This window comes from Tachysurus vachellii, chromosome 7, assembly GCF_030014155.1.
Source record: "Tachysurus vachellii isolate PV-2020 chromosome 7, HZAU_Pvac_v1, whole genome shotgun sequence".
NCBI lineage: Eukaryota > Metazoa > Chordata > Actinopteri > Siluriformes > Bagridae > Tachysurus > Tachysurus vachellii.
Genome location: NC_083466.1, coordinates 13477288 through 13492632, shown reverse-complemented (window position 1 = coordinate 13492632; position 15345 = coordinate 13477288). Strand labels below are relative to the sequence as shown.

Below are 15345 nucleotides of genomic sequence, written 5' to 3'. Positions count from 1 at the left end.
GTACAAACAGCATTAAGTGTTCATTTCAAGTGGATGTATGCACTGGAAGTATTTTAAATACCAGGAAAAATGGCTCCGAATGCCTATATCCCCTTATTGTATTTGTATTATATACCTCAGTATTAGATTTAAACACATTATAGACTCAGGTTGATACGATCACTCCCTCCTCACTGAACCTTGAGTGTTATCAAATCCCTTTAAAGCCATCAGCACACTGAAGCAGTATCACGTTCAGATGAAAATCATTTATTAAACATTTGTTGGTCAGTAGAAATGAAGCAATACAACATACAAAAGAAATTACAAATAAAATAAGCCAACTTCGGTTCTGTTTACATACAAAATAAGGCACGGTTTTATTATTGTTTGCCTAGTAAAATGTACAAAATGCAATCGTACTTAAACAAAAATAAAATATAAAAATGTACATTGTGTTCAAGACAAAGAAAGGCTTTTAAAATAAAACTGTACAGTGTACCCATATATTTTGGAGCAAGTTAAAAGTCACGTACAAGCATATCTTTTTGTCATAACCTCTATAACAACAATTTCTAAGGGTCCAGTTCACTATAAAAAAGTGCAACCTTGAATTGAACGATTTAAGGAGATCAGCGGCTCCAAGTGCCTAAAAAAAAAAATCAAACAATCATGACTGTTGTGTAACATTTAACTGATTTCAATTTGATGGAAAAAAATAATCTGTGTGCTTTAGTACACAAGTCAGTGTTTTTGCTTCCTGCATCTACACTCAGAGCAGCACGTTTAAAAGGCAGACACATGGGAGAAAATGCAGTTTAGTGCATGTAGGCTTAATGGACATAGTGAGAACTCCGATAAAAACCCACTTCAACTACAGCCAAGATAATAGAAAACTATGTAAACTCAGTAGGGAAAAAAAAAACATTAAGCAGGCTCGGCTTTATCTTAAAAAACAAATCGACAAAATATGAAAATATATTTTAAATCATTTCCCGTTCCAGAGAAGACCATCATACATAACAGAAATAAATCAGCATCCATACATTTAAAAATCACCAACGTGTTCTTATCCAGTTGCACTGGAATCTTCCCGAAACAATCAGAGCAGCTCTTACATGTCTTAGGTCTGGTAGTTTGTAGTCTTGTGTTTCCTACATTCGGATTTTCATGTTAAAATATTGTGACTGAAAAGCAACAGTCAAGCAATGAAAGCTCTTTCATTATGGCTCATAAATGTGCTATAGCAGACATGTCCAGTGAATTGTTCCTCGAATGGATCTGATGCAATATATAAGGTGAGCAAAGATGGCAGAGCATACAGTAGGTGTCTCAGGTCTTTGTCTGTGTGGCTGAAGTCTTTGGCACTAGGTCCATTTTAAAATCATCTGTTAAAAGAAGCAAACTATTTAGAAAATGGTCCTTTACATTTGTATTTTCTTTACATGTATTTTAAATAAAACGTCCTTTATACATTGGGGAAATGAACACCTTTTTGTAAAATGTCTTCTTAAATCTTTCATGCAGAGTATATATGGTAATATGTATATTTATTCTGAACTAGCCTTTAAGAATGCCTTTAACAAAAGAAGAAGGCACTGAAGTCATTCTCATGGTATGAACAGGAAGCTGTCTCAAGGTTGCATTGGAAATCCAATTACATGAATATTACCAGATGTCTTAACACATATTCGTCATGAGTGGGAGAGATGACAGAATGTGTATTTACAAAGAAATGTTGATCACCAAGAGGAGGTTTTGTAAATAAAGTTTAATTTTGCAGAAAAAAAAGAAAAGAAAAGAAAAGAAAAGAAAAGAAAAGAAAAATGGTTCATTTCCCCTATGTATAAAAACCTTTGGGACAGGATTTATATGCATATGTACATACACATGTCATGTAATCTTTACCTTTATGTCTGGTGGGATTCATGGTGGGGGTCATAGGAAGCCATGTTCATCCAGTCCTTTTACAGACACAGGATTCCATTTTACGATGGGTTTAGTGCTGGTATGGGCTGAAAAAGAGGATGTTTTGTGGTTAAATTCAAAGTCTGGTCTGTTACATGAATATAGGATGTGAAATAATTCAGACTACATAGTAATAATACCTGTTTCTTTCTTGGTTCTGGACAGATCTGGGATCTTGAAATCTGCAGGAGATGGGGATGCCCTTTCCCCGTGATCGCTCTCGCTAGACGACGTGTGCTCTCCTCTTTTAGAATCTGCTGCTGCATGAAGAGCAGATCTTTTCTTATGGTACTTAGCCCGGTAAGTGTCTGTCATGCAGCTATCGACAGAAAAGTAGGTGGTGGGGATTACATACTCTCCTGTGACAGTGGAATCGAAGCAGCAATCAGGGTTGCTGGGACACTTGTCCTCGCTCTCGCTGGCAGACAGATCGTTCCTCTCTTGGTCGGACGAGCCGGATTTAGAGCTGCTGTCTGATGAAGAGAGCATATTTAGCTCAGAATTCTCAAGCCATATCCCTGAACTCATCTTTGACAAAGTCACTCCTTTGTAGGCCGGAGATTTGGGTCTCGTTTGAGCAGAGTCTTGGATCAGACCTCTCTTGTTATCAGATCTCAGGACTTGGGGTTTAGGGGGTAATGGTGGAGCTGACGACTGAGAAAAGCTCTGGGCTTGTTGGTGAGGAACAAGTGGAGGAACATCAGTTTGAGATAAAGAATCCTCCTGCTCTGATACAGGACCGGCCAAATCATCAGAGCTGTTCCACTCAGAGCTGCTTGTTTTCTTTAATAATGCAGTCCCAATACTTCCGTCTGTTCCATCCAAGGGACCTCTTCTGTTTAGTCTAGAACACCAAGAAAATAAAAGCATTATTTTCTGTTAGCCATAACAAAAGACCTACACATGTGGACAATATATAAACAAAATAAACGGAATGTGTTTCAGAGACAAAACATTTTTTAACCATCACCAACGCTTTACCTGGGAATATATTCATGTTGTTTCCCTCGCAATTCACCTATAAAAAAGAAAATAATCTAAATTAGATTCTTAATAAGTTGTTCAAATTCCTTAAGAAATGACAGCAAAGCATACAGGGTATTTATAAGCCATCCTCTTAGTTACCACAAAATAAAATAATAAATAAATAAACAGAAAACATGATTCCACTTCACTGCAAAACTCCATAAAATAAACAAAGTAAACAATTAATTACTGAGGAAAAAAATAGCCAGTTCACCTTCTAATGAGTCGTTCACACATACTGTACATCAGCTCACAGTGACAAAGCGACCAGAGATTTTTCATTGAAAACTGTCAGTGAACGTTGGCGACTAGATGCGAAAGCATGTCCAAGGATACGACAAAGTTGTACTTTATGCAAATGTTGAGTGACTTACAGTAGCGCACCAACTACTAACGGAAAAGAAGACAGTAGCAGGTGCGTGGAAGAACCCATTTTTATATACAAATGTCAAATATCCCTCCAAAATGTTTCATTTTAGCGACAAGAAGATTGTTTTGAAACTAGAATGCTAGTTGCATAAACCAACTGATGGACGTTACTATGGCAACGTCGAAACGCCTACTTCATAATACAGCGAGTGGAGACCTGCAGCAATGACATCATTGTGTGAGTGAATGTAGCATAAGACACATCATCTAACAGAGCAGCAGAAAAACGTGAACACAAATACAGCCACCAGAGGACGCTCAGGAACCAGCCAAAGTGCTGCTGACAAGTGCGAACACTGCAGATACACTACATCCGAAGTGGACTGGAATTCAATACAAAGGACAAACAGAAAACACACACACACATGTTAATTTAAATCCTAAATTGTTTTAATAAGGTGAAATATGTGTAAATGATATCGTGAATGCAGTATAATTTCTACTCATCAGTGTAATGGATGTGCGTGGACACTGATCAAACAAGGTACAAAACTGAGTGGTCTAGAGATATGTCTGATAAAATAAAAGTATACAAAAACAAAAATATGTGGGAGGGGAAAAAAGCACTACATGGCCAGCATTTGAGCAGGATGGTACGAGTTCTCCCTAGAGGTGCAGCCTGCAAACCCAGAGACGTGAAACTGCACTAGCCTGCAAGACAGAGTTGTGATGTGTCAGCACACTGCTTTCTCCCTCCTTCTGCTGTTATTATTTTCTCAGTGCATTAACAGCCAGGTATGTTTTAGCCAGCACACGATTATGACAAGACTTTAGACCTCGTTTTGGCTTCTTCTTTTACCTTCTTCTTCCGAGCCGATCATGTTTACACATCTTGTAAAGGATCTCTAACTGAAAGCCACAACCCACAGTGATAGCAGCAGGCAGATATGCTATAAACAGAAAACAAAATACAGACGAAAACAAAAATATCTTTGAAATTGTGCAAGTGAAAATTTATGAAAAATCAGTTGTGGATTGTTTTTTTGCTGCTTGAAGGCTCACAGGCAGTACAGTAGGTTTTACCTATTAGTTAAATAAAACTGTTATACTGCAGTCATAACAGACAGAAGTACAAACTGAAATATGATCACAGTGTTATTAATCACAGAACAGTCATCACCGCACTAATGAATATTTCTATAGATTCTGAGAGCTTAACTTTGAATTTTCTGGTAAGGCCAAAAGTTCCACATTTTTTAGCCAATCACATGTCTAGGCTGCTCATGATCAATTTTATAAAGAAAGGGCCATGATGCTATAGGAACATAATCCACTTTGGGTAAGTACTACATTGTGCTATAACAGCATTACTGAGCATCTTTATATTCCTAATTCAACACAACTATGTTGTTTCATTTATATTTATTGATAAACAACACAATATGCTTTTTTTTTTTACCCATCTATATACTCCATGGCCAGAAGTACAGACACCTGACCATTACGCCCATATGTGCCTGCTGAACATCCCAATCCATATTCCAGTTCTTTCCTATTACAATTAAATCTCTTCTGAGAAAGCTTTCCCCTAGATTTTGGAGTGTGTCTTTGAGCCTTAGTAAGTTCAGGCACTCGTGTTAGATGAAGAGGTCTGGGGTGCAACTTCTGACCAATCAGAAGCTAGAATACAACAATGAAGCAGAGAAAACAACATCTACAGTTTGAGACATGATCTCATCTACACTGCCCCTGTGAGGCAGTTCCTTCATTCATGTGTGTACATCTTCAGTGAACACCGCCCACAAGCCACAACACTGATATTCTAATGATAGTCTCACACTTGGAGAAGCATTAATTAAGGACATAAATATATCATGTGACGAGATGGGCCTGCGGCAGTGCTCCTGGCAATGTGGGAGCTTAAGATAGACCGGCTGGAAGGGCAGGGCTATGGGTGGTACATGGGTGAAGCCGTAAATCAGCACTGGTCTGAACTGGAAGAGTGAGATCACCTCCAGTGTCACGGCTCGCCTCACTGTCCAACACCTGTTTTGTTAACTCAGTCATACTTAAATTCAGGAAAAAAAAAAAAAAAAAAAAAAAAAAAGCCAGATAACATGGAAAGAACATTTAACACAATCACATTTGCTCCTAAATTGTAAATGGTCTCACAATTTACAAGTGTGACAATTTTAATGACAAACTAACACAAGCTACTGTTCTTCAAAAGTGCAGAAAATGTAACTGACCTCCAACTTATCCGAGATATATTTGGAGGCCAAATGCTATAACGAATCACGTGTCACTAGCAGTTTGGTCAGAAGAAATTCTGTTCCAAAAACAGCCATCACTACAAAGCTACAATGAGCAGCTCTCAGCTAGATCAGATTGCTGTCAGATACACGGATCGAGTTCGACTTATAATAATTTTTTGCACACGCATTTTTTTTTTTATTATTAGAAACAGATCCCATTTAATGTTAAGATGCAATACTAAAATCACCCCAATAAAGGCTATGTCTATAGAACAGGTTGAACTTTCAGTAGTTCCTGCTGACGTGACCTTTAGCTACAGCTGGTGGGACACAAAGTGCAGCTCTAAGCCAGGAAAGTAATGAGCGCAGCACTGAGCTTAAACAAATGCAAGCGAAATACACAGCAGTTAGTATTTGAGAAGAGAAATCACAAGAACAAGCAGCTTTCATTTAAACATTATCTTAAGAAAGAAAAGTTAACGCACTGATGTAAAAGCTAGACTTAACCTTATTTCACGGGACAAATGATTACAACACCGTAAACAAGCAAAAAATTGGACTCAAGTTTATATACATTATTTTATATTCAATTGTCTAAAAAATGTGGTTCAGAAGTCTTGAGACACCAGAATGATCAGATATTTGTGTTTGTGTAATTCTCGAGTGGCTTCTGACAAGAACGTAAACAAAGCTACATGCGAAGGCAAAACGAGGCAGAAATTTCATTATATATTTTGCACTCTTTAGATTCTGTAGTGTTCACTGGAGTTCAGTTTTTAATGCATTTTAGGACAAAAGAAAAATCCAATGTTAAAATGGGATTTTATTTATCCACTGTGTAGTTGTACTAAACGCATGTTTAAAAAGGAGAGACTTCATAAAGGGGACAGTGAGTCATACTAACTGTGTATTTCTGCACAGTACAAACATCAGCTAAATAAATAAAAGTAAAATAAATAAATACAAACTGATCATCATTTTGATTCATATGATATTGCATCATGATAACCGGCTCAATTTTATTTATTTACATTTTTTGTTTAATATATAGTATATATAGTACATTTTGTTCATGGCCTTATAAAAATTATAAAGTAATTTGTTTCTAAAATTGAATATGCATATTTATATAAAAGCTTATATCCAAAATCGTCATGTTGATGTATCACTGCTAAAAGGACCAATGCTGATACAATGATCAAATTCAGCTACAGTGTAAACAAACGAATTCACTTGTAACAGAGTTATAATATCTAAAACTGGATTTCAACATATAAATCAGATTCACTACAAAAACCCTCTCGATACTGTGAATACGGTCGATCCCAAACAGCTGAATGTATTAATGTACTTCTGCAGCTTTAAACACAGGATCCTATAACGCTCAGCAGAATGAACACGGTGAAACTCACACCGCGGACACAAAGGGCCTGAACGGGTGCTAAATTGACCTGTCAATACAATCTGCAAAATGGAACAGAATAAAACAGGAAGGAGGAACACTAACCACACATCCATATCAACATCAAACATGCCAGAACACTGCAAGAACTGCGGAGCCTACACGCCTACAGAGTGACATCCATGCAGTTTAGGATGAATTGCAAAATTGTCAACATTTATTCGTATGATCCACTTCAATGTTTATATCAAATAAATAAACATCTCACAGAAGATACAGAGAACAAAGCTTAGAGGTCAGCAAACAGCTAACATGTCCGTGGGTACAGAGGTACTTCCAGGCCAGCATGAGGTCAGCTCGAAATGCTGCTCTTTCCGCTTCAATTCATCAACTCTTAACTGTTACATAAACCACCTTTAACAGGACACAAACATGGAAATCTCACTATCGGGACTAATGCTTTTCTGACTGATGTCACCACATTTAACACATCAAGTCATATTGAATGTTATCATGGGGGGAAATCAATAAACAAACAGAGACACTGCAAAACATTTTTTTTTTTTACATTTTCATGTGGGTTTAAATGTCACCTTCCTGACAGTCCTGCTCTTGTCATGTTCTGGCAGCGTGGGCACAGCTGGGCAGCACCACTCTGCTTCTCTGCAGGACTGACACAGCATTAACAAACAGCCGACTGCCCTGTACTGCCATTCTGCCACCCCAGCAAACGTTTCTTTGTCTTAGTTGTTTACTTTCTGCTAAAACTAGTGAGTAGGTTGTGTTCCTGCCTAATCTCTAAGAGGATGAATGATATCTTTATTGTGAGCCATGTGCCAGGATGACCAGACAGGGCGGGCACACACAGACACGCGCGCACACAGACGCGGCGCGCACACAGACGCGGCGCGCACACAGACGCGGCGCGCACACAGACGCGGCGCGCACACAGACGCGGCGCGCACACAGACGCGCGCGCACACAGACGCGCGCGCACACAGACACGCGCGCACACAGACACGCGCGCACACAGACACGCGCGCACACAGACACGCGCGCACACAGACAAGCTTAAACTTCACTGTTCTAGGAAATATGCACTAAAGTATAACTTTCTATTAGACACAGTTCCCTTTGTCACTTTATACAACGTGCAATATGCCACTAATGGTTTTATGGTATGTGCAATATATAGATCCTCCATATACATTTCAATAATCAAGGCAATACAATCATGTGCACTCTTGTTAATAGTTTTACAATGTACTCATTGTTAATTTATTCGTAATTTCCTTTATTTTAATTCCTGTTATGTTTCTCTGTGTTGCCACACTATTGTCACGGGACACAACAAAATTTAAAGTACCTCTAATCTCATCATATATTACGCACTTACCTAAAGAAAGTGGAGTGTGTGAACCGTCTGCCTTGGAGTCCTCATACCTCCGTAGGTAATCTTGGTCCCTAAGAAGCAAATAATTAATTGACTGAGTGACAAAACACAATAGCTAAACTCCTCATGTGGATTTCTCTCAGTGTAATATTGCAGGTTACAGGTTTTCCCCTCACACCCTGGCTTTCAAGGGCTTTCCAAGAGCTTACGCTCACAAAACCATTGATTTACGTCAGTGGAATGTGATCACCACCTCTTTGCCTTTTTTCTCACCACGGAAACTTTTTTCTTCAACTACCACTTTTTTAAATCCATCACTGTAGAAGTATTTAAGAACAGCTTAAATGACATGCTATGCACGATCAAATTACACACCAATAAAGACTAGAACCAAAACTTAACGTATTAAATTCCACTTCTTTTACATTGACACGACAACACGGTTATTTTCCAGTGAGAATAATAGTGTTATTAATACTAATCTAAAAAGTAACAAATGCCTTTATTTCATTAAAGCTTACAGGTTACATTCCCAGTAAATTACTACTGTTCCGGTGAAATAGCAGGAACATTAAACATGCATCTGAATACACAGACAACCCAGAAAATGCTGATTTGATGTGATATGATGTGATCTGAGGTTTATGTTTCTATGCCACTTATTTCACTTCAAGCATTTTAAATCGAGGCTTTAATTAGGTGGCCTTTAATGTTTTATCATCATTTTATCTGTGGAATGTTGCCAAGCACCACAGACATTTAATTTCAATGAGTTAGTCTGTAAATGACTGCAACAGCAATTCTCCTCAACGAGCTCGAGTGCAGGAAGAGAAAGCTTGCACAAAGCTACAGCACTTCAGCACACTCAATAATCTGACGTCTGGATGGAAGTGAATTAGTTGTTTGGGTTTAGAAAAAGGAATCATCGGTAAACATACAAACAGACAGGGAGGCAGACAGGGAGAGTACATGACGCACATGCAGACAGACATGCAGAAGCACATGCAGAAGCACGTGCAGACGCACATGCAGACGCACATGCAGAAGCACATGCAGATGCACATGCAGACAGACATGCAGACGCACATGCAGATGCACATGCAGACAGAGTCCTGAAAGTGTCCTCCTTTGTCATGCGTTACGCTAATAAAATGGTGTTCCCAGCTCAGGAATGGTTAGCAGAACATACAGATATCTTGCACATGATTGGAGGTAGTGGCTCATTGGTAGTATAACAAGTCTTTGGGATATTGATCAGATTTTTTTAAATTATATATTGCTTTGTACAAAATCATGAGGATTAGCTCATTTATTCAGTACTACAGTCTGCAAAACTCAATAACATAATAATATAAAAATAAGCCTCAATACATCAGCACATTTCAATATGTGGAAAATGCCATGGGGAGGCTTGTGTCTATACCCTTACCCAGTTCATTTGTAGTTTCCAATTCAATGCAGCTTATTTGATAGTGATTTGGACAACTGGCATTGACTCAAAACAACTTTACTGAAGTATAGAAACATGGAATACAAATCTGAAAGTTTAAAATTTATTTATCACTTATTTCTAACATGTATCCCTAATGAGCAAGCCTGAGGTGACAGTGGCAGGGAAAAACTCCCTGAACAGGTCAGAACAGGCTCAGAAGGGAACCCATCCTCATTTGGGTGACACTGGACAGTAAATAATGTAAATGTAAATAATGTCCTTTCTACAGCAGGTGTTTACTGATGAGAAACTTTACCAGGGCAAAAATAGTTTTATCTGTAAAATATCAGATTTAAATGAACATGAGAAAGCGGTGTTCTAACCCACTAACTGAGCGAAGGACACCATTCCTACCACCATTACAAGAGTACAGTGTGAGAATACGTTTAGATTAACTAGATTAATTAGAAATCCAATTATATAAAACAATTAATATAAACTAACAAGTTCCAAAATTCCATTTTCACTCAGTCAGGTAAGAAAAGAAATGGCGAAAGAAACACAAACAGCCAAACTTACTCACCTCAGCAGGTGTAAATCAGGGACACGTCGGAGCTCTTTGGCACCAACGCTGTCCACTACAGGAGAGTCTAGACTAGCCGAGCCGTTGCTGAGCCTGTCGCTGCTCTCATAGCCAGATTCCATTCGCTGGTTCTTCCAGTTTTCCTTTTTGAGTGTTAAGTGGTTAACTGTGCCTTTAGTCCTTTCCCTTTCACGGCTTTCAGAGTCCAGGGATGTCCGGCTGCCCAGTTCGTGACGCTGCTCATCCTCGTAAATAGTCATCAAACTTTTAGGTTTACCATCTTCACGTGCAGCCCTGGACTCCCGCTCATAAGGCATTTGCTTCTGGCCAGAAAATTGCTGTCCCAGGCCGGGGAGATGGTGCTCATTGTCGTTGCTCAGTATGCTGTCGACATTGAGGACCTCACGCATGGGCTTCCAACCTCGGTTAGTATGAGTGCGTGGGGCTCCGTTAGGCCGCTCTCTCGCATCACAGCTGCTGTCTGTATCGTAACCATTTGAGAAATTGTTTCTCGAGGAATGATTGCAGGAAGGAGGCTGAACTGGGATGCGAGGCTGAGAATGTGAACGTGGTGCATGAGCCACACGCCTGTCTGTGCGGGGCAAGCGCTCTGCCCGAGTCGGGCCTCTGCCCTGACTTCTATACAGCCGAGACTCTGTGTTTTTAAATCCGTTCTCAGGAGGAGACAGTGATCGCGAGTAGGACCTCTCTGAGGCCGTGTCTGGGAAGAGAAAAAGATCATCATTATTAAGAGATGTAAATAATAATTTACTGTACTGTTAACTTTTTTCAATAACTGAATGATCATTTAAAAAAAAAAAAACTTTTAAAATGACAAAACCAATGGTTTTATTAGTACTGCGTAGTGTGAGTACATCATGTAAAGAAAGCATGTCTTTTCTCCCTCACTGAAAGAGGAAGGTTGACACTTTTTGGTGTGAATAAGGCTGAATTAATCTACAGATAATACACAATGCTTTGATGCCAGCTCCACTGTTTTGCATCCCAGTCTGCACGTACAAGGCTGGTGGCAGACGAACCCGCTAAGACCATTAGTAAGTCTTCAGATACAGTGATCAGAAGAAATACCTAAAAAAATAAGTATGAGTGTGTGTATATATCTCTATGGGTATGGACATCAAATAAATGTGCATTAAGAGACACCGTTTATAAGTGGAATACACCTTGGTAGTACAAGGGAAATATGTGCAGGTTTTATGTCAATTAATTGTCTGAGAAAACAAAAAGGATGGAAACCATTATAAGGACAAAGTCAGAATAATCTCTCTCACACACACACACACACACACGTAAAAGCTCTACATGTTCCCATCTAAACTCATAAAAACATCTCAGTGAAGCAGACAATAGAAAAGAACAGGAGTAAGTATAGTGCGATGACAGTTATGTGATATTATATGAGACTTATCGTCGCCTGGGACGCTGTATCAAATCACTGGATAGGAAATGACATGGCTTTTAACTCTAGCTACATTTTCCATTTAGTTATAGTTTGCTGACAAAGCTGGATAAAGACTTTAAATCATGCTATAACTATTATTAGGTGCAGGTGTGTGTGTGTGTGTGTGTGTGTGGTGTGTGTGTGTGTGTGTGTGTGTGTGTGTGTGTGTGTGTACACATGCATGCCCAAACATGATTACATTTAATACTAAAATTTGAAAGACTGAAAAGCTGAAAGACGGTCATATTATTACTATTGATTGATGCACCATGTGGTCAGAATTACTCAGACTTGAATTTATAGAGATTATAAATCATAATAAACATCTATGAGATGGATGTGTACGACGTATTGGGAACAGGGAAGGATTTCATCCGAAATTCCATCCAAAATATCAGCACACGTTACATACTATACACCAAAACTGACACTAGTTCCCTAAAAGATGAACACAAACTTCTGCATCTTTCAAAAGAAGGGGAGAATACTTTTCTGTTTCATATCTACATTACAGCACATCAAATTCCTGAAATTCTTTTCTTTGCAAATCTCAGCTTGTTAGGAAATTCGGGTCAGAGCACAGAGCACGGCCCTCTGCAGAGGTGGTTACGAGGCTTGCTCAAGAGCCCAACAGAGGCAGTTTGGCAGTGAAGGGATTGAACCCTGTAACCCAGAGCCAGAGCACTGAACCAACACTAACCTTAGAAAACAAATCCTGTGAGCACCAAGTGGGATTAAACTCCTAAACTTTAATCCTGGACCCTCAGATTTAAAATATCTGATGCTCTACTCTCTGGGTTGTAATGGTTCTCTGCTCAATATTGCACTCCATCTAGATACACATATTTGTTTAGTGCTAGTGGGCTAGTGGTGGCTCAGTGATTCAGGCTTTGTGCTACTGATCAAATTTATGGATTTAATAAATATGTCCGCAATAACAAAATGTGATATAGTGCTCATTAAAATCACCACCATAATGCTTGAAAGCATCAGCCTATATTTGCCAATTCCTTCACTGACTAGCTAAAAAGAATCAAGATATTGTTCAATTATTTAATATGCACATCAATATCGGGACAACACCAAGGGGTGCCTCATATTACAGCCCCAATTGTAGCTAATATTTATATTAGCCTTTAGTCGTTAAATATCATCCTCATTAAATGAACATGTTACAAGGAGGCACTGATGCCTGCTGGGAAAAATGCTCCATCTCACTTACTAAAAATGGATGACAGCATTCGTAACATCATTAGAAAAGCGCGATGGATATAACACAGAAGTGGAATAATGATCTATTTCTATTCCCTGAGACCCAAATGACATCAGTGTGAGGGACCTTTAAGTGACATAACCACACACTTTAAATCCCGTCACTCAGAAGCAAAACCCGTTTGTATGGTATACAATCATACTCATTATTTTCAGCTTAAAATGTACCTTTTTGTACCTGAAAATGTACCTGATTCTTTCCTTTCTTTAGTAGTTTTTACCATCTTTTTGTATAGTGTTATTACTGCTACTGTGTGTGTGTGCGCGTGTGTGTGTGTATTCCATCTCACCTCTTTGTATTGGTGTTTCTGGCCTCTGCTGCGATTTATCATTGTCTCTCCTCATGATGTTAATGTTGCGGGCTTCTCTGGCTACTTCTCTGGAAAGCTCTCGCAAAAAGCCCTTTGGGTCACCGCTTACTTTTACTGTAATAAAAAAAGTGAGAATAATGTTTTGGTTTAAAGAAACAATTCAACATTGTGGTACTAAACAGCTCAGACTTAAGCAGTTGCTATTAGATCCATTTAGAAGACAAGTTCAATTTGTGTGTTTTCCCTCTGCATGGATTTGTTGTTTCTACAGAACAGCTGCAAGACTTATAAAAGGTTTGATTTAATTAGATTTAAAGTTCATAAAGTTCATAGGAAAAGTAAAACTAACTAGACATATCCTCTGCGTAACATAGTTTACATAACTTAAACATCACTGTGTGTGTGTGTGTGTGTGTGTGTGTGTGAGAGGGAGAGAGTGTAGCTGGTCTACATAAGCTTGTATTCATATGTTAATATTTCTTCCTAGATCGAAGTTGTCTGCTTGTTTTATTGCTGCACCATTAACTCCACAAGCAGCAGCTTCATGCCTTCATTGTATATCTAACACCGAGATTATGGTACGTCTTACACCAGCGGTGTCTAATCTTATCCACAAAGGGCCGGTTTGGGTGCAGGTTTTCATTCCAACCAAGCAGAAGCCACGCCTGATTGCACCTGTTTAATCTTGTGTTCTTGTTCAAGTTGTTCTTGGCTTTTAGTAGACTCTGGCGTGGCTTCTGGTTTGTTTGGAATGAACCCTTCAGACTCTACCAGACCCTTCAGACTCTACACCCTTGAGGGTTCTGGGGAAACCTGGCGAGACTTAAAACAGAGAAATGTGTGTGTATGATGAGTGTGATTGCGTTGCTGAATTCTGCTGTGTGTGTGAGAACAACAAGCAAAGTATTGCAGGAATGGGGACACAATGACATTTTTGCATTTAACACTGAGAGAGGTTGAAATTGGGGGAAATATGAGTTGTGTTGTGTGTTGTGTGCTGACAGGATGAGTGTGTGCACTACATGACCAAATGTTTGGCTTCGGCATGTCTGCTAAACACTCGCACAGCCAGTCAAGTGGCATTCTTCTTTCTAAACATACTGAAGACGGTCTACTAGACTTAGACAGACAAAATATGGGTCCTGCACCTTCCAGACTTACAGCTGCATCACACTTAAAATAGACACTTTCAAGAGCTGGGAATTGGGACGGCACTTTGGGTTCGTCTAGTCATAAGGTTTCAGATAAAAAAATAAGGAAAAATAAGAAGTAGCCTCTCTTCTAGTAGGAGTGAGGCAAGTTGAAAGCCTAGCGTTGTATTTTGTACCACGTATCTGCAAGAAAACTATTTGCATTTAATACAGTAGTGACTTTTCTCCTAAACCACACAGACCCTGTAATAACCCTTGCTTGCTTTATTGGGTCTTTCTGATTTGGAACATGAACAGATAATCTCTATAGCTTGAGGTCAGGAGCAAAGGGTTAGTTGAAAGCTTTTGTTATTGGAATAATATTGACTATAATAGAGAAGGTAGAATCTGATAACAGGTAGTAATAAGAGAGGAATGTCCACTAATAAAAGAAGATGATATCCTTCTCTATTCTTTATTGCCTTTTTTTTCTTTTAAATATCTCTTAAGATGCCCATGTTTCTTTAAGCCATTCCTCTCTGCTAAAAACTCAAGGATAAGCTGAGTGGAAACAGATCACTTTGCCTATTACAGTCAGAAAGAACATTACCATCCTTTAAACCTTATTGCACAAGAGACAAAAAAGAAAAAGATCCTGCCCCCAGGAAGGATTTCACATTTCATTTCAAGCCCTACTTATAAAACTAAATTAAAATAGCAATGAGGAAACTTGGTATAAAAAAAAAAAGAAAAGTTGCGTTCT

General features: G+C 38.8%; 1 protein-coding gene across 1 annotated transcript in view; it reads right to left on the bottom strand.

Moving 5' to 3' along the window:
• Positions 1-228: 228 nt before the first annotated feature.
• The window catches only part of LOC132848578 (inactive ubiquitin carboxyl-terminal hydrolase 53), a 35055-nt gene continuing 19938 nt past the window's right edge, over positions 229-15345 (bottom strand). The window contains exons 12-18 of the mRNA XM_060874421.1: positions 13432-13566; positions 10408-11128; positions 8396-8463; positions 2929-2965; positions 2088-2791; positions 1888-1994; positions 229-1367 (exon numbers count right to left, since the gene is read on the bottom strand). Of these exons, the coding sequence (XP_060730404.1) occupies positions 1918-1994; positions 2088-2791; positions 2929-2965; positions 8396-8463; positions 10408-11128; positions 13432-13566 (1742 nt within the window). The 3' untranslated portion in view covers positions 229-1367; positions 1888-1917. The remainder of the gene's footprint in view (positions 1368-1887; positions 1995-2087; positions 2792-2928; positions 2966-8395; positions 8464-10407; positions 11129-13431; positions 13567-15345) is intronic.